This window comes from Colletotrichum jinshuiense, chromosome 1 (genome assembly GCF_051148585.1).
Source record: "Colletotrichum jinshuiense chromosome 1, complete sequence".
Classification (NCBI taxonomy): Eukaryota; Fungi; Ascomycota; class Sordariomycetes; order Glomerellales; family Glomerellaceae; genus Colletotrichum; species Colletotrichum jinshuiense.
In genome coordinates, this window is record NC_139302.1 from 553,107 (window position 1) to 571,587 (window position 18,481).

General features: G+C 56.6%; 7 protein-coding genes across 7 annotated transcripts; 3 read left to right on the plus strand and 4 right to left on the minus strand.

Moving 5' to 3' along the window:
• Window positions 1-501: 501 nt before the first annotated feature.
• EsH8_I_000143 (enoyl-CoA hydratase/isomerase family protein) lies at window positions 502-1,470 on the minus strand (the record flags this gene model as incomplete). Its single annotated transcript, XM_083267556.1, has 2 exons — window positions 502-1,401; window positions 1,468-1,470. The coding sequence occupies 2 exons, from the start codon at window positions 1,468-1,470 to the stop codon at window positions 502-504; spliced, it is 903 nt and encodes a 300-aa protein (XP_083117994.1).
• A 736-nt stretch (window positions 1,471-2,206) lies between these two features.
• Window positions 2,207-3,002, plus strand: EsH8_I_000144 (uncharacterized protein; the record flags this gene model as incomplete). The annotated part of the gene is made up of 2 exons (XM_083267557.1): window positions 2,207-2,465; window positions 2,539-3,002. The coding sequence occupies 2 exons, from the start codon at window positions 2,207-2,209 to the stop codon at window positions 3,000-3,002; spliced, it is 723 nt and encodes a 240-aa protein (XP_083117995.1).
• A 682-nt stretch (window positions 3,003-3,684) lies between these two features.
• Window positions 3,685-4,780, minus strand: EsH8_I_000145 (uncharacterized protein; the record flags this gene model as incomplete). Its single annotated transcript, XM_083267558.1, has 3 exons — window positions 3,685-4,190; window positions 4,259-4,550; window positions 4,652-4,780. 3 exons carry the CDS (start codon window positions 4,778-4,780, stop codon window positions 3,685-3,687), a joined length of 927 nt encoding a protein of 308 aa, XP_083117996.1.
• A 335-nt stretch (window positions 4,781-5,115) lies between these two features.
• Window positions 5,116-6,987, minus strand: EsH8_I_000146 (acyclic terpene utilization AtuA family protein; the record flags this gene model as incomplete). Its single annotated transcript, XM_083267559.1, has 1 exon — window positions 5,116-6,987. The coding sequence occupies one exon, from the start codon at window positions 6,985-6,987 to the stop codon at window positions 5,116-5,118; it is 1,872 nt and encodes a 623-aa protein (XP_083117997.1).
• Window positions 6,988-7,662: 675 nt separating this feature from the next.
• EsH8_I_000147 (uncharacterized protein) lies at window positions 7,663-9,348 on the plus strand (the record flags this gene model as incomplete). Its single annotated transcript, XM_083267560.1, has 1 exon — window positions 7,663-9,348. The coding sequence occupies one exon, from the start codon at window positions 7,663-7,665 to the stop codon at window positions 9,346-9,348; it is 1,686 nt and encodes a 561-aa protein (XP_083117998.1).
• A 1,259-nt stretch (window positions 9,349-10,607) lies between these two features.
• EsH8_I_000148 (DUF4448 domain-containing protein) lies at window positions 10,608-11,692 on the minus strand (the record flags this gene model as incomplete). The annotated part of the gene is made up of 2 exons (XM_083267561.1): window positions 10,608-11,197; window positions 11,269-11,692. The coding sequence occupies 2 exons, from the start codon at window positions 11,690-11,692 to the stop codon at window positions 10,608-10,610; spliced, it is 1,014 nt and encodes a 337-aa protein (XP_083117999.1).
• Window positions 11,693-15,563: 3,871 nt separating this feature from the next.
• On the plus strand, window positions 15,564-17,070 carry EsH8_I_000149 (PQQ-dependent sugar dehydrogenase; the record flags this gene model as incomplete). Its single annotated transcript, XM_083267562.1, has 3 exons — window positions 15,564-15,854; window positions 15,910-16,645; window positions 16,706-17,070. 3 exons carry the CDS (start codon window positions 15,564-15,566, stop codon window positions 17,068-17,070), a joined length of 1,392 nt encoding a protein of 463 aa, XP_083118000.1.
• Between the last annotated feature and the right edge of the window lie 1,411 nt (window positions 17,071-18,481).

An 18,481-nucleotide genomic window follows, 5' to 3' on the forward strand; every position in this document is an offset into this window, starting at 1 on the left:
TGTTCGAAACTCCTCCAAGGAGTTTGGTCGGGCCTTTCCTTGCGCAGCTCCGCGGGAAGACCACCGAGCGACCTGAGCACACCAGCACTTGGCCCCTGGTCCCGAAGACCGCATCTCGTGCGACGGCCGCTGATTCATTAGCCCATGGCTGACTCGAATAATTAACTGAGAAAGGCAGATATATTATTGAAACCGTTCTTGGTAGTTGAAACTGTCTTTACATGCAGGCTCACTACGCAATCTGGTATAGCAGTACGTGCAGTCGTGACTTATGCAGGTATCTTCCGACCCATCTTCTTGGGAACCGGAAGCTATTGTGAGCTGAATATTTATGGCACAGGCGCTGGCATGCCTGCCAAATCGAGATATCAGGGAATTTCGGACGATGGGTTTGGTAAGTCTGGACGGGATCAGCCAAGAGTTGTGATGCACACAGAGCCGGTTCGTCCGGGATTCCAGACGGAATCTTCGGCCTCAAATGGCATGTTTGAAATTAGAACATCACAGCCTGCTACCTTTCCACCGGGGTTCTCGCTTCTCGGAGAACGCCTTGAGGCCCTCGATGATATTCTCGCCCTTCTGCAGCTCCGCGAACTCCTTTTCGAGAGTCCACTCTACCGCTCTCTCCACAGCCGCCGTCTCCCAGCCCTGACGCAGACCTGCCCTCGTGCATATGATGGCGTCGGGAGAGTTTGCCGCGATCATTTGCGCATAGCGCACCGCCTCCTCGACGACCTTTTCCTTTGGCACTACCTTGTTCACAATACCCCATTGTGCCATTTCTTGTGCCGAGACGTTGCGCCCCGTCAATGCAAATTCACTAGCCCGTTGAAGGCCGATCGTACGGATTAGTCGTGGGAGAGCACCGCCTATTGCTGCGATGCCTCTTTTGACCTCTGGCAGGCCGAAGTATGCGTCGTCGGCGGCTACAACCAGGTCGCAGTTTACGACGAACTCGCATCCGCCGCCCATTGCTAAACCATTGACCGCCGCGATGACTGGCTTCTTGCCCAGCCTCCGGCTCAAGGGCTTAAAAGAAGGAGCATTGCCCATGCGTTTGCTGGGGTCGGCATCGGCGGCCATGCTGCTATTCCACTCCTTCAGATCCGCCCCCGCCGAGAACGCCCGCCCCGTGCCTGTGATGATTGCGACGCTGAGGTTGGGTTCTTGATCGAACCATTTCCACACCGAGTCCATCTCCCATTGCGCTACTGTCGACATGGCGTTCAGGTCTTTCGGCCGGTCCATCCGCACGAGAAGAACACGGCTCGCCGGGAAGGAGAGCTTGAGGAAAGTTGGTGTCGCCGGCGGCGGTGTTTGTGTTGGCGAATCTGCCATTGCAAGTGACTTGTTTGGTCTGTCGAGAGCGGTATCGAGGGCGACGTTGGTGGAAATGACCGTCTAGGTTGTGATATCACAAAGTGAGCAGGTCTCGACGGCTTCTGCACAGCAGCAGCTACTACTCACCATTGTTGTTACAGCAGAAAGAGTCTCGAAACCCAAATGCAATCCCCACGTGGAACTTTGTTTGTGGTTTGTCTCACGGCAAAGCTCCAATCCGCAGAGCACACAGCCCCGATGCTTTGGATGTCCTCCACTGCGGTCGCTGAAGGTTACGCAGGGGCATGACTCGCCTCACTTCGTGATGCACCTGTCCAATCACGCTGGACGGGAAACACGTTTCGGGTGTTTCCCAGCGGCGAACGAGGGGGACGGGAGCGCGTGGGTTCCCCCGCAATGACGAGCCTCTGGAGCATCGTTCTGTAGCATAGAGGGAGAGTGCTATTGATTCCCTTTTCTGGTGTTGGATGCTGTGGGACCACTGGAGGGATGGGGGCTGTGCGGACGTGCCCGTCCGTGTCCCAGTGTTGCGTCACGCTGTACTGGAATCTTCGGTACTTCGACACGCCTCGCGGCGGAGATATTCAAGTCGGTATCGTTCTCTGAGAAAGGAATATCGCATCCCTTCTTGCCGATTTGATACCACGTTGATCCAGCGAACATTGGGCGCTGCACACAGTCGGGGACGACTCTGGAGCAGACCTCGGGTCAGAGTAGTTAATGTGTAGCTGCGACAATGGCAACACCAAGGACCAAGAACCCCGTGCCGTCGTGGATAGAAACCCCATATCCGCACGTCAAACACAGTTTGATATCGTTTCCTCGAAAACACATCCTACTCGTCACGATCAACCGGTCGGAGCATATGAACTGCTTGCCTGTGGAAGCGACGATCGAACTAGGCGCCCTTTGGAAATGGTACGATGCTGAGCCAGAGCTCCGATGTGCCGTCTTCACGGGCGCCGGCAATAAGGCTTTTTGTGCCGGCATGGACCTAAAGCAACGACTGGATATAATCAGGACGGACGATGTGGCACACGAGTACCCATCGGGGGGGTTTGCAGGCATGAGCAATCGGACAGGAAAGAAGCCCATCGTCGTGGCATGCAACGGCCATGCTCATGGTATGTCCACTACAAATAACGGAGACTCGCCCAATGCCAATCGTAAGAACGACTTACCAAAGCTCTGGCACAGGTGGCGGCTTTGAAGCCATTCTCAACGCAGATGTGATATTTGCCTCGCCCAACGCGACGTTCCGCCTCCCTGAAGTCCTCAGAGGAGTCTCTGCCCTTGCAGGTGCGCTGCCCCGCTGCATGATGCTCTTCGGCAACCACCGCACGATGGACCTTGTTCTTACCGGACGCACAATGTCGGTCGAAGAGGCGCATACTTGGGGGTTGGTAAAAGAGATTGTACCACAAGAGAATCTTCTCGAGAGAGCGCTGGAATATGCCGAAAAGATTGCAGCAATGAGTCCGGACAGCGTGATCATTTCACGGTTGGCGGCACGGGAGGCGTGGGAGACGGGAGTGAGCAGAGCTACGACGCGCGGACAAGAGTTGTGGGCTGAGGCGATGCTCCGGAGCAAGAATGCAAGCGAGGGACTGGCTGCGTATCGCGAGAAGAGAGACCCCAAGTGGTTCCCATCGCATCTATAGCATTTATACTGAATCGGGGGGTACGAAATCGGTATTTTCAAATCCTGTTTCCTAAGTGCATGAAACTTAGATGCAAGAATGCCATAAGTCATCATCAAATACCAGCGTCGATGGTTTAGTGGTAAAATTCTCCGTTGCCATCCAGCAGCGTCGGGGAGCCGGGGGTTCGATTCCCCCTCGACGCATTTCTTTTGCCAATGTGGATAACTGGGGATTGATACTTGGTGGGAAGTCTTTTTTTGGAGTTTCTTTTTGGGCCCCTTGATGCTGGCTGGCATTTCCTAGCAAAGCAACACGTCAAACACAACACTCTCTAATTGTTATTTGCACGGAAAAGTGACACACACAATCCGTTGGTCATGTAGTTACTTCATGCTGAGTCTACTGACTCAAAAAAGAAGACTCTCAGATAACATTATGACTCGGGCGGTAAACAAAAGAGGAACAAATCCATGTAACATAGACAGGCCTGTATGTGCGACTCAACTCAAGCAAGTTTGGACGAATGTGATACACGACGCAAACTCTGTCTGATGTGTTGGCCTTCCTATCTGCCCAGCAGCGACGCGGCATTAGAATCATAACTTGGCCTTTGTTTGTGCAAGTTTGGCAAACCCGTTTGACCTAACATAGCCGTCAGCCATCGATCGAACCACTCAAGCCGATATGCTGGTGGAGAGACTTACAGGGCAACTCTCCCATCCTCCTTGACGATAGTTTCAAAGACTACATCGTCTATCCCCGCCTCTGTCTTGACAACCCACATGCGCGTCTCTAGAGTATCCCCAGGGTAGACAACGCTCTTGAACCTTGCGCTGTACGCCTTGAAGCGGTTGGGGTCACTGCCGCCCAGCTCTTGTAGCAGGCCATGCGCTGCCATGTTCCAGGTGCCTAGGCCTTGGAGGATGGACCCGTTGAACCCGGCGCGCTGACCGAAAGCCTCGTCAGCGTGCAGCGGATTGTAGTCGCCACAGAGACGGTACAGAAGCGCCGCCTCCGGGGTTGTCTTGATGGTGTGCACGGCGTCGGGACGACGATCTGGCGGCGGCGCTGCCGGTTTTGACGGGCCTCTAGGACCGTCGTAGCCGCCCTGTCCGATGCCGAAGGCGGTGGATGTCATTTTGGTATATAGAGTGTCTGTCTTCTTATCGACGAGGAGTTGCTCTGCCTCGAGGATCATGGCGCCGCCTAAACGCCCTCTCAGTTCCTCATGAACCCCGACACCGACTCCTAACAATTTAAGGATTCACACTCACCTTTATCGTAAACGCCTATGACTTTGCTCCGGATCTCCAGGTCCAGCCCATCGGAAGAAACAGGAATCGGCCGTATAATCTCAATGCCGCGCTCGCCGTCTACAGAGCGCTGTGCATCAAACGGAGGAATGCCGGGGACATTGCCCGTCACCGAGCGCGCGATGAAGTCGAAAACATCTTGATCCGTCTGCTTGAAGGCGAGGTTGATAGGAAACGTGGGAAAGGCGGCGAAGTGGGGATGTAACTCATAGAGGAAGTGAAGCTCGTCTTTTTGAACGCCAATCGCATTGGCCTGCGGGTGTCAGTTGTTATGTCTTCAGTCTTCGATAATGTCATGTCATGCTGGGGATCTATTGCATCGACTTCATGCGAGAAGATGAAAACTCGGCTTACAAACAAGAGGACGTCTCGGCGATTGTAGCTACACTTGATGGCCGGATACTGGTAACCGGCGGCCTTGCGGAAGTCGACGTTGTCGTAACGGCCTGATGCGTTCTTTACAGGTCTGTCGCTAGAAGCCATTGTTGTTGATCTGGTTAAGAAATTGGTCGACACGAGGAAATTGATGCGTGAAGCTGGCGAGGGTGGCTCGCTATAAAACCCGAGACTCCAATGCACTACAGAGGATGCAAACCGCTAAACGTCATTGCATCCAGCGCAAGTGCGCTGTTGGTACAGCACGCATTGGCGTCTGAGAGCCTCCAACTACCCCGGAAACGTCAGCCGAGGTTTAGCAGTCCAGTTACTTGGCTTCGGTATCATTGGAAAGTAAACAAACATCAAGAAACACACCAAGTACCAAGCTGTTCTTCTTCGTCTTCGTATTCAAAGAAGGATTTAGCACACAGGGTCGACTCTCATAGCCTAGACACTCGGGAAACTGCATCGACTGCTCGTCGTCGTCTCTCGTGTTCCAGCTTAACCAAACCAACGGGCAGATCAACGACTCGGGCTCGCAAGAACTCCCCCATGCTCTTCGCAAAGCCGTCAAGAACACTACTGCTACTAACGCCGTCCTGCAAGATCCCTTTGACTACAAAATGGACCGCCCATAGTCCGGGAAACTCGCATCTCTCCACTACATATCGATCATGCCAGTCGTCGCCCAGCAGCTCCATGATCCTCCCCTTCGTCAAGAAACCTTGCAGCCATGGCCATGCCGAGGCATCACGGGCCCAGAAGCCAATGTTTGCGTTGCCCCCCTTGTCGCCACTCCGCGCAAAGACGAGATCGCCCAGGGGCCTTCTAACAACCGCCATTGAAGAAATCTCGGACGATAACACTGTAGCATCATAGTTACGCTGGCAGGGAGGGCCTTCGCAGTCTCCCTCCTGGCGAGCTTTAACCGTAATGCTCTTTTCGCCATTGACAAAGTTGACGGTCAGTGGCAATTTTGACTGCGGTATCAATGCGGGAAAGTACCGGACATATGGCCGCGGCTCCATCGTCCTCCAGTCCATGCCTAAGTGAAGCCCGCAGTAGCCCTGCAAGCCATTGTAGAAGACGGCCCTCTTGAACTGCTCAAAGGCCTCTTTGCTGTGTGACTGAGCAAACATGCGGAACTGTGTCGTACACGCCCTTTGTGATCGTGGATCCGTTGCCGAGGAGCCATATTTTTCCACACTGAACGTCGTGAAGTCTGACGGGTTGATTCGGCCCAAAACTTGCTTCCTCAGCACCTCGAACTTGAAGTCCGTATCTAGTCCGGACGCATAGGCTGAAATCTCGGCCTGATACCCACCGAGTAGACAGATGGACAGTTTGGCTGTCGGCGGCGGCGGCAAACCTCTGACGCCGTGAAGCGCAACGCGGTCTCTACCTACTTGCGCGACAGTCACACCCTCGATATCGGCAACGACGTCTGGGTTGAGGTAGAACGATCCCTGGATCTCATATAGCAACTGTGCCTTGCACGTGTCAACAGACACCAGCCCGTTGGACCCCTCCGGCTTCGTTATGACCACGCCGCCGTCTGCCCCGATTTCTGCAATCGGGAACCCGACGTGGTGGAGTCCCGGCACTTCACGCTGGCCGCAGTAGTTCCCGCCCGTCACATAAGGACCGCATTCGATCAAGTGCCCTGCCATGAGGCTTGCCGCGAGCGCGTCGTACTCTGTATCCTTCCAACCGTGCCACCAAGCCGCGAGGCCCATGACTGGGCTCGCATCAGTGCACCGTCCGCACACCACAATATCGGCGCCGCGTTCCAACGCACACACGATGCCCGCCATTCCCGTGTATGCATTAGCAGCAAGAAGATCTTTGCCATCGCGACCTTGAGCCCGCGGATCAAACTGGACGCGGGGCTTGTCGAGATGCATGACTCGCCCGAACGCGCCGTGTTTGATGGCCTCCGTCACATCGTCGCCGCTTACCCAGGCCACCTTGACGTCATGGACCCCGACGCTCTTGAAGTACGCGTCCGTCTTCTCGGCCAGCCCCCGAGGGTTGAGGCCTCCGCCGTCGTGGACGATTTTGATGCGCTTCTCTGCGACAAGTCGCGCAGCATCGCCGTCCTTCCATGCGAGCTGTTCAAGGAAGCTGGTCTCATATCCCAGATCTTGCCTTGTATGCAGCTCGATGGCTTTCCAGGCAATGTTGAACTCGGCGAGATAGTCCGCCGTGATGGCGTCTACGTTGCCGTCTTTGGCGAGGCGGTAGATCTGGTCGATGCCGTCATTGATGGCGCCCGAGCAGTTGCCGATGCGGATCGGGCGCCGGTATATCATAATGCCAGAATATAGAGTATGTTCGGCTTTGGAATGCAACCCGGAGAAATGTTCCTTTTCCAACACAAAACAGACACTCTCGCCCTCCAAACCAAAGACGGTCCCCCCCCCACCCCGGCGCACGAGCTTCCGCCTTGACCTTCAACAAGTAGGCGGCGAAGAAACACAAGGATAACCGCCGGAGTCTGCTGCCCAGTGCTCGCCATCGGAAGCGCCCCGAGTGCAACCAAAACGGGTGATTCAGAAGTTTCATACGGAGAGTCCTCCCCGAATGCCGAATGATCCACGCCCCCCTCTGTCTGCGTTTCCTCCTCGAGATGGCCATTTCGGCTGTCCAGCCGGTTCGCCATTGCCTGCGTAACCAGTCTTTTTGTCTGTTTCCATGTTTCCATGTTTCCATGGCTGCATAAAGGATTTTGCCTTCGGACAAGGACCGCGGATGATGACAGCCATACCCTGCCATTCAGTAACTCAGCAAGGGTGGTTCGGACGGCAGCCGCTTGAGTGAGGCTCACCCTTCGTCGCATTGTTCCGCGCTGTCTGTACCGGCTGACAAAGAACCCGTCATTCTACGCTTCTCTCTGGGACCTCGCAACTGTTTAATGTCGAATTCGGTCGTCCGACAGTTGTGTTTTCAAGGCTGAACCCCAAAACGATGCGCCTGTCATCGCAACTATGAGGACGTACGCATCGCAGAACATCGACATCCCTCGAGACCTGAACCTCACAGAGTTGCTTCACACCAGCGTGACCCCGCTCCCAGAGTCCCATATCGTCGCCGCGGACAGCCTCACGAACCGCAGTATCACTCTCGGGGAACTACGGGATCGTGCGGGCAGAATTGCCAGGGGGCTGAAAGAGACGCTTTCCCAGCCGGACCAGTCGCGCTGGGCTATTGTGTTGCCCAACAGCGTTGAATTTCTCGAGCTGTTCCATGCCATCTTGTGGACAGGGGGCGTGGCGTGCCCAATCAACCATGCCCTCAAAGCCTCGGAGATTGGCCATGGGCTTGCGGTCTCGAGACCTCACTTCGTTATAGCCTATGGGCCGATGATTTCGACAGTTCACGAGGCTCTGGATGTGGCCGCGAAGGATCTCCACGGTCAAGGTGTGATATGGGAACGGCCAGCGGTATTCTCTGCCGTGGAGCGGAGGAAGCATGTAAAGCATATTCCGGATGACTTCATTGCTCCTACTCGGCTCCCTATTCCCCACTGGTGCAATACATCGGAGCGCCTGGCATCAATACACCTCTCGTCCGGAACAACAGGAAGGCCAAAAGGAGTCGAGCTTACGCATCACAACTTCGTCTCAAACGTTCTGCAACTCGTCGCCTTGGACCGCAAACGCCAGATGTTCAACCCGTCATCCCGGACCGTGGCCTTCACGCCCTGGGCTCACATCGCCATGACTACCGCGCCCCTCTTTCTTGGCCCTTACACGGGTATGTTCCACCATGCCATGCCGCAGTACAACATCGAGAGCTTCGGGGAGCTCGTCGCCTCCACCCAGGCCACCTCGTTCCAGGGCGTCCCCAGCGTGGTTCTGGCCCTCGCCAACTCGGACGTCACCGAGCGCTACGACTTCTCCAAAGCGCAGATCATCAACATCGGCGGCGCCCCGCTGAAGCCCGACCAGGTTTCGAGGCTTCTGAGCCGGGCCCCGTGGAGGCTTGTGCAGGCCTACGGCATGACGGAGGCCGCGGGCTACGTGGCTTACCAGGAGTTTGACGAGCTTGTCCCCGAGGGCTGCACAGGCAAGCTCTTACCAGGCATCGAGGCGGCCCTCAAGAAAGAAGGCACTACGGAAGACGCGCCGAGGGGCGGACCCGGAGAACTGTGGCTCCGCGGGCCGAACATGACGCGAGGGTACGCATTCAACCCCGCGGCAAATAGAGAGGCATTCCCTGTCGACGGGTGGTATAATACAGGGGACGTGTGCCGCATAGACCCGCAAGGTCGGGTGTCGGTCGTCGGCCGCACAAAGGACTTGATCAAGTACAAAGGCTTCCAGGTGAGCCCCGCCGAGCTGGAGAAGATTATCAACTCCCACCCGGGTGTCAGGGAGGCGGGCGTCGGGGCTCTCTGGGACGAGAGCCAGCTTACAGAGGTGCCTACCGCGTGGGTCGTGATGAAGGACGGCGACTCGATGAGGAGAGACGAAGTCATGCAAAGGCTGCGGGATATTCAGAGCGCCGTAGACGAGCAGGTCAGCGGATACAAGAGGCTAAGAGGCGGTGTTTGGGCGGTGGACAGGCTGCCGAGGAACGCGACGGGGAAGATTCTGAGAAGAGACTTGGTCAGGATGACGGGTGGTCTGTGTTCATTGAAGGACGGAAGAAGGTTCGTTGCGAGGCTTTGAAAAGACTCGTTTGTTAACGAGATTAGCGGCGGCGGTGTCGGTTGGGCACGTTATATATGTGGTGTTGTCCAAGATCAGGCATGCCGCTGTTTTTCTCGAGTGTTCTCTCTTCACGTCCTAGATAGCGTCAATGGCCGCTCTGTTTGCAACTTGGACAGTCGAATTGCCAAGACCGCTCGGCAAGGTTAAATTGAATCCTGGGCTTGGCTGGATGATTTTCGCAGGAGTAGTGCAACATCAAACGATGCCAGCGGCCTCAATGGCATGCGTGGTGTCAACGGGCCATGACCATGATGTCAAAAGATTCATCACTATATCGCAGGCTGTTCGGAAGGTTCGGTCTTCCCCCCTCAATTCCACTGCTCCTTCGATGGATTGAGTTATGCTAGGCTCGTATCGTATGCAACTGTAAACGCGCGGATGGAAAGGATGTCGATGTCACGACGGGGCAACTGGCTGTCAAAACGCACCGTTTGCTGCCCTCTGCGCCTTCAACGACTGCGGCCCTCTGGCAGCATACGAGTCCTTGTCGTCCGGGTTGATCCCTGGTTGTTCGTCATCGCCAAGGTGTACGAACAGTATTAGCCAGGCGAACTTAAAGTATCCCACCGCTCACGAACCGCGGGGCCAAGTCATTCACAGTCGATGAGTGATGCTGGCTGCCTTGCTGGGGTGGCTAAAGAGGCAGCCAAAAGCAAAGAGTTTCACCCCTGCGTCGTCGAAAGTAAGGGAGTATCCAATACGAGCAGTCTAGTTGCGACATCACAGGCTCGTATGTCTTGGGGGCGATGGGCGGACGCGGAGCCCGTTCAGCTCAATGTTCTTCAACAACTTCAGAGACAATGGCAGAAAGCGTGTCTGAACTCTTGGTAATGCACGGCGATTAAAGCGTGGGGGTTGATTGCTCTCGCTGCTGAGCATGGAGGGCCTTACGAGATGCCGCCGTTGTTCAAGGCTCGCCTTCAAAGAAAATGGATAGGGATGTGACGCAGTCAACTGGGCCAGCGCGATACACAAATCAACCAGGAAGGTAACATGGAAAGCTAGGATGTATTTCATCCGTAATTTTTGATTCATCATTTCTGGTCATTGGGGCCGTTCCTTCGTCCTAAAATAAAATACGGGATATCGCTGGAAAGCCGTTACCATGCGATTCTCCCGTCGTCCGGCCGCGACGCGTGTCGCGCGCGGGACAAGCCCTTTCATTAACATAGATATTTGGTGTTGGTTGTTGTTATTGTTTTTCATGTCGACCGTCATTACGCCCTCTCCCGCGCCTGTCTGCGCATTTCTTCCTGGAACACATTTGTCCCCGGCGGCGAACCGGGTGGTGGGCTCGTCGGCGGGCTTGTCGGCTCCAGCTGGATGTCTGCGCTGCCCTTTTGCGCATGCTTGGCGCGGATCGGGCTCGATGCAGGCTCGCCGGCCGGCTGCTTCAATGCCGCTGCGGCGGCCGCGTGACGCCGGCGACGTCTGATATACAACCAGAACATGACCGCGGCGATGGCGAGAGAAATGAGGATGACGGGTAGAAGGATGGCAAGCAGGTTCGGCCTCGAGTTGGTGGTACCGTCGTTGGACAAGGCCGCCCTGAGGGTGAAGACGGGGCCCGGGAGGCTTTTCTCCTCGCCGGTGTCGGGGTCCTCATACATGATGACGATGGTCATGTTGTTTGCCTCCTTGTCCTCGAGGGAGGTGAAGCGCGGTGTCCATTGCACCCAGCCGTTGCCGCCGCTGATGTTCGTGATGGAAAACGCAGGGGCGCTGTCGGTGACGCCATTGTCAACGTCGAAGCCGATGATGCCGATCGGCGTCGATGCCTCTGCGAAGAAAGTCGTGTCCCAGGTGACTGGGGGAGAAATAAACGTTAGTTTGGGGGGGGAGGGTCCGGCGATTGGGACGAGTTTGATTTAAGCTTACTGTAGTAGGTCGTCTCCACGTGCAGAGTGCTACCCCGTCGCGGCTGGCAGAACGGGCCGTCCTCTCCAATCTTGTTGTTGCATACGGAGAAAACACCGCCGTACCCCATGGTGTTGCTCGCGGTCGGCGGCGGAGGCACACCGGTGCTCGTCGTCAGAGCACCGTTGGTTGCGGTGACGGTGAAGACGGTGCCCGTCAGCGAATACGGCGGCGGGCTGATGGTGGTTCGGGCGCCATTGCTGGTGACGACGGACGGCGAGATGGTTCGGGCGTTGCCGTTGGAGTCGATGGTGATCCAGTCGTTGACGGGGCCCGGGCCTTGTCGGGGTTGGACGGCGACGGCGGCGGCAGACGAAGGGGTCGCAAAGAAAAAGGTTGTTGCCGCGAGGGCGGACAAAAACACTTGCTGGGTGGTTGCGAACATTGTCTCGAGTGTTTGGCAGTGCTTCAAATTTTGGGAGGGGCACAGACGTGGTCGGTGGGCAGGCTTGCACCTATCCCAATTCAAACTGTCTGTCTGCTTCTTCTCCGTCTTCTCCTTTTTCCTCCCTCCTCCGTTTTGCTGCCTGTGGTGGAAGAAGCTGGTAGAGGGAATAGGAACCCTAGGGGAAGAAGCTGACTGAGCGTGAGGAAGAGTTGGACTGGTGATGGACCACTTTGGCGACACCCTCCAAGCTCAGCGTACGGTACCTTGCCGGGCCTAAAATAAGCGACAGCAAGGAAGAAGAGGAAGAAGAAGAGAAGGGATCCAGCAGAAAGCGGATGTTTGCCGACTGGGGGTCTCGCAACGCGTCATACGCAACGGAGGGGCATCGGCAACACGAGCAGCGGAAGTATTCGTCCAAGTTGCACCATGGGAAGCGAAGCGTAGCGCAGCGCAGCGAATTTTTGGTGACCTCGGGCGAGTGAGTGGGCTGGCGGCAGCTTGGCTGGTTCTGGTGGCTGGTTCTGGCTGGCAGAAAGCTGGGAGACCTCGGGGGAAGAGGACTCAGGTCAAGGGCGGCGGGAAAATGGAGTGAATCAGGTGGAATGGCCGTTCTTCTTGTGCTCCGCATGTCCCGCTCCCAAGGCCTTTGGCGAGGCACGGCGCTGGCATCGGCGCCAATGAGCAGGATGCTGAGGGTGAGAGGGCAAGCTTGGCAAGAGACAATGGCGGGCATGGCACGGCAGCGTGGCAACCGGTTGATAATGGGCGGAGAACGCCAAGGAGGTTGGTGATAGGTTGGAGGGCAGCCAGATGGGCACCGGATGGACACCAGAGGCCCCAGAAGGTCTTGGAAGTGGGAGCTTGGACGGCCTGGGACGAGTCGAGGAGCACGTTGTTGTCTCGCCAAGCTCCCAAACCGCGAATTCAACCCCGGAGAGCCCCTGTCGATGCGGTATTGGCGTGCTGGGCACATGTCTCACGGCATTATTGACGGTCGACGTGTGGGCGACAAGAGTCTGTCTAACATGGAGCCAGGGGTGTTGTATTTCGCAGAGCGCTGTCGACCTTGGCAATCTATCTGCCCGTGCAGCTCTGAACTGTCTACCAGCCCATCTGTTTTCGGGATGGACGGTATGGTGATCGATCTAACCCCGACATTTGAACAAACAAAAACTCGTCTGGTCTAGTCTGGTCCGATCTGGTCTTCAGTGTCTTGACATTCATTTGACAGGCCAAACCGGGGGCCCGTCCTTGCAGCCATCTTTGGCTTTAGGCATGACAGATGCATACCTGGTCGCACGTTGAATTGTAGCCGTAGTGTAGGGCAGGCCCTGCTTCTCTCTGATGAGCGGCGACTTCAGACACTATGGCAGACCTAACTTCTGAAGCGAGCTACCAGCGCCAAGGATTGGGGGCCTGGGATTTGGCTCTTGGGATGGGAGGGGCGCAACATGGCTCGAAAGCGACAGGGAACATGGAGATAGGGCCATTCTAGTGCGAGGGGAAGAGAGGGGGTGGCCAGCAGCTTGGAAGCCCTGCCCTGCGGTCACCACTCAGCACTCGCCTGGTGAATGAATTGGGTGTCGAAGTATTCCCGTGTGGGATGGCGGCGCCGTTTCTGTCTGTGCCATAGTCGCAACCGTCGATTGGGAGCGCGACGCGAGATGTCGGGTGCCCTGGTGCCCTGAACAATGTGCGACATGTCATGCCCGCCATTGGACTCGGGATATATCCATGGTGTCAGAGGCGCACTGGTTGCAGTTTACGGTATTCATCATGCCGTGGATGTGGTCGCATCGTGATTGCGTTGCATGGTGTAACGCACAAACGGCCTGGTCAGCTTTCGCATGTCTCTTGGCCACTGGTGTCGAAGTAAGAAGGCATTGGGCCGAAAAGGTGGGATGGCGGCTGCGACGGCGAAGCGTGAGGTCGGATAGACAGGTGGTTGGTCAATGGGAGGGCGAAGGAAGACATTCAGAGACAAAAGGCCCTTGGCTTTTCTCCTCCTTGGGCCAGCGACGCCGTCTTGGCTCCTGTACGCTGACGAACTAGGCCTTTGGTCTATTTGACAGCCAGTCCGGTTCGGAAGACATGCGGCCGAGCGTGTCTAAATTGACGGGGCAGAATGGACCTCCCTTCCCGTACGGTGATGGACAATCTATGCTCTGAAGATGGGCGTCTCTCCCGGAGACCTGTGCCGACCGGAACGTGTGGCCGCGGAGGAACCTGAGGACTCAAGAGACGATGCTACGAAAGTGGAATAAGGCATTGGGGCCCTGTGCCAGGGTACTCGGGGTCTAGGCCGTGGCGCGTCGTCCACTGCCGCTCAAAGATTTATTCCCTCCGTCATGACCTCGGCCATTTCCCGTCGCCATTTGCACCAAATGCAGCAAGAATTCGCCAAGCCACGGCCATCCAAGAACCCAACAAGTGACATCCCAGAATTGTCACAGACTAGCGGCGGTGAAGCTCAGGCTGCTCGAGTTTTATGGGCATCGCAGCTGAATCCGTCAACATGCGAACAGACCGAGACACATTGAATACGAACATGAAGACCTGGCAACACGTCATTTGCCATGCGCTACTGAAAGACCATGTCTCTCTCTCGATCAATAGCACGCCCCTAGGTCCTCTCGTAGTCGATGTCGATGAAGAGGTGCTCTCACTTACCTGACCTCACGGGCCGAGGCCATCCACCACCTGGCTTGGCTGCCAGACATCAACATCTCTACCCCTCTCAGCTGACTAGACGACGACCATGGGCATATCCCAACAGCTGCCCCTCAGCACCACGCCTTGATCCAGCGCAAAGAGGGCCCTAGCCGACGACCTGCCTCGTTCGGTCATCATTGGACCGTGGATCCCCTCCCGTTGCCCACCGAACAAGATGCAACTAACGCTGTCTTGCATGCTTATTCCCCCACATCAAACTTGAACCGTCCGATAACATGCCCCGACCTGCGAGAATGCGCCTTTTCTACGAGCGCTGCTGCAACCACCGCACCATTCCACGCACCAATTAAACCTGGCCGCCCCTTGGACACCGGGTTGTTGCCGGGCACATCCGTCGCGATGCACGAAGCAAGGGACATTGCCCGCTTCAGCTCGTGTCTCTTCATTGTCTCTCCCATGGCGCCGGGCTCTGCGAAAGGTGCTCGACTGCGGGCCGCGGCCATTGTCGCACCTTGACACCTGGTCCGAGATCCCGTCTCCATGGCCAAGGGTCACGATGCCCTCATTGACTGCCGTCTGCGTCCTAAGATAGCCGACTCAAACCAGGGCTGCCAAATCGGCCGATGGCAAAAGCAAAGTCCAGCGCATTGAGTCTGGCTTGGGCAGCTGCGCACATGCGAGACGCCGCTCATCGGTCATGTATTGTCATCCCAACGTTGCAGCCATCTCCCTCACTGTTCCTCTCATGTCCAACAAGCATAACAGCTTCCTTCGTGGGTCAATGGCCTCTCACCCCCACCGCCCAGCCGCCATGCCGATTGCGCTAGAGAAGCTCCAGACTCCCAAAGAGGCACAGAGGATCGCCCGCTCGCCTCCATCTCGGCCACTCACCACACGAGGAGGGCTGGAGGGGCACTTCCGCAGAGGAGCCATGAGCATGTCTCTCTTTTTTAAAAGTGGAGTGTGGACACTGCTACCCTGAAGGTCGACTGAGGCCTCGCTACCCATCCCGCGGGACAATTCCTGTCTATCCCGGTACTGCCCAACGTTGTGACATCTCCCTTTCACCTTGCCACCGAGCTTTGGGCCTTGTCGTTTCTCTCCCTCACCGTCTACAAAACCGGAGCTCGTCAACGAACCCAGGCTCTCAAGGTGAAGCACGGTTGTTGTCTGCCAATTGCCTCGCCTATCCATCATGAAGGGTCTTAGAACTGCCGCCCTTGCGGTAGCAGCCGCCACTGCGGTGCTGGCGGAGGAATGTGCCGACATCATCGTCCCCAGCTATAACACTCCCCAGGTCGCCCCGGGGTGGCAAGCACAGCTTGTCGCGACGGGCTACAAGAAGCCCCGGACCATTCACGTCGACAGCGAGGGCGCGCTGCTCGTCCTTGATGCTGCCGTCGGTGTCTACCATGTCACGTTCAAGGACAATGGCGGCACCTGCCTCACGCTCACCGAGAGCAAGCTCTTGGTCAACAACACCGGTGTAAGATGCTCCGCCAAGCCCGTTCATCTCCCGTAGCTAACTTGACCGTCGCCAGCTGACCCACGGCATGGCTCTCGCGGAAGACGGCAAGACCCTGTACGCCTCTTCGGTTGACCAGGTCCTCGCCTGGGCCTACGACGCAAAGGCCGGCACCGTCAACGCCGAGCCGGCCGTCGTCATCGACAACATGGCCAACAACGACCAGACCACCCGCACCCTCGTCATGTCCAAGGCGTCCAGCAACTGGCTCGTCGTCTCCCGCGGGGTGGACGAGAACTTTGACGTCGACGCCCTCGACACCTCCACCGGCCATGCCCAGGTCAAGGCATTTGACCTGAGCAAGTCTGGCAACGACCCCTTTGACTTCAACACGGAGGGCAAGCTCCTGGGCTGGGGTATCCGCAACGCCGTCGCCGTCGCCGAGGACCCTTCCACCGGCAATGTCTGGGCCATGGACAACTCCATCGACGACATCACCCGCAACGGCGTCGATATCCACGACAACAACCCCGGCGAGGAGCTGAACCTCCTCGGCGCCGTCGCCAAGGAGACCGAGGCTGGCAACTACGGCTACCCGCGGTGCTTCGCCGTCTGGGACACCAGCATCCCGTTGAACGACTCCCTCAAGGTCGGCGACCAGTTCTCGATGGAGCAGAACAACACCATGAACGACACCCGCTGCCACAACGACTACATCGCCCCGCGCCTGACGTTCCAGTCCCACACGTCTCCCGTCTTTCTGAAGTTCAGCAACGACGGCTCCCACGCCTTCATGTCCTTCCGCGGCAGCTGTGAGTAGTAGCACCACCCCTCTCTGTCGCGCAACGGCTAGCTAACGATTTTTTGCCTAGTCAACCGTCCCGACCCCGTTGGCTACGCCCTGACAGCCGTCGAGTTCTCCAAGGGCGAGCCGGTGGCCAGCAGCGACTCGACGAACGCGCTCAAGAACATCATGTACAACAAGGACCTGAGCGTGTGCCCCGGGCAGTGCTTCCGCCCCGTCGGCCTCGCCTGGGATTCCCAGAACCGCCTCTTCATGACCTCGGACTCCACCGGCGAGATCTACATCCTGCGCCAGACCGACACGACGCCCACATCGACGACCCCCGGCACCATCGTCACCTCGACCGCCAAGCCCGACGCGGCCAGCGGCGTGGCGCCGTCGCTGGGTCTCGGGTTCGCTGCCCTGTTGGCCTCTTGCTTCCTATTTTATTAAAAGCAATCACGGACGGCCGGCACGGTACGACGAAAAGCAATTGCACCATGACCTTTATCCCCCCATATATCGATGGGGAGGATGCTACGAGTTTAATGACATAAATTTGGATCAGTTGAATTTGATGCGCTCTTGAATGATATATGAATATACCTTGCTTACAGACCGCTCTTGGCACGGGAGCTTTCGATAATGTCAGAAAAATGGTCATTTTGTGCGCAAGCGGCTACTTTGACATGACTGGCGCGCAGGGTACATCTTGGCACGCCAATTGACCGGTCTCGACTGTGAGATTACTGTTCCCTTTTTTGGCTTTTTTTTAAAATAAAAAAACGTTTTAATTACTTGCCGCCCAAACCCAATTCCCGGCCTGTCAACTTGGCATTCTCCCACTCTTGTGCCATCCGTCAACTTGTCCATCGACTCATGACCAGCTCCCCTTCCATTCATCCCCGAACCATGTGCAACTTTCACACTTCCACGCACGAGACCATGGGATGGCTGACTGATGCCGGCCCGCGTCTCTCTTTCGAATTGGAACCCCCCCCCCACATAGCCATCCGGTTGCCCCATGGCACCACTCCCTACCGCCGTAGTGCGTCGTTGCGGCCGGCCCCAGAGCTGCGGTGGATTTGGCACTGAGGCCGGCGCCTTTAGTCACGTATTCGAACTCGGAGGGGGGCCGGGGCCGTATGTCTTGGTTTTCCCCGCCCCCGCCCCCGCCCCCCGGCATCTTGAAGGCCCTTGTCGATTCGAGCCAATGTTCGAACAGCACACTGTGGTCTCGAACATGACACCCTCGGTGGTGACAGCCTCAGTAGTGGCAGCCTCAGTAGCGGTAACTTCGGTAGTGGCAGCCTGGGTAGTGACACCCTCGGTAGTGACACCCTGGGTGGTGGCACCGAGGGCTTATTTGAACCACTATTCAAACACAATTCCAGCTTCATCGTTTAGATGAAGGAAGAACAAATTTTGAACGTGGAAATTCGAGCAGGTATATGCCAGTGAGCCAAAGCCATCCCAACCTCCTCTGGGGAGACAATTCGAGTGGTGGTTGCGTAGTGTATTGTTGGCAAGGTTCATTGATGGCTTTTCGAACCTGCGCCTTTGAAAATGTGCCTTTTGATCGCCCCCTCTCGTGAGGCAATCATAAGTCGTGCCAGCCTTGGTGTAGGAATTGGAGTTTGGCCTAGATTGGCTGTGTGATGGCAACTTGGAACAGAAGTATTGGCAAGACTGTTGAAGCTGGGGCTAGTCGTGTACTGTCGTTTCTCGGCAGATTCATGTAAGTCTTTTTGGAACCGGGAACTGAGTTCAAAGTTTTGGTTAGCAAGCGTGCCACACAAGAGCAGGGGAGAGCACCTCTCTAAGGAGGGTCTGATTGTCGAGTCGGAGGGTACAAAATATAACT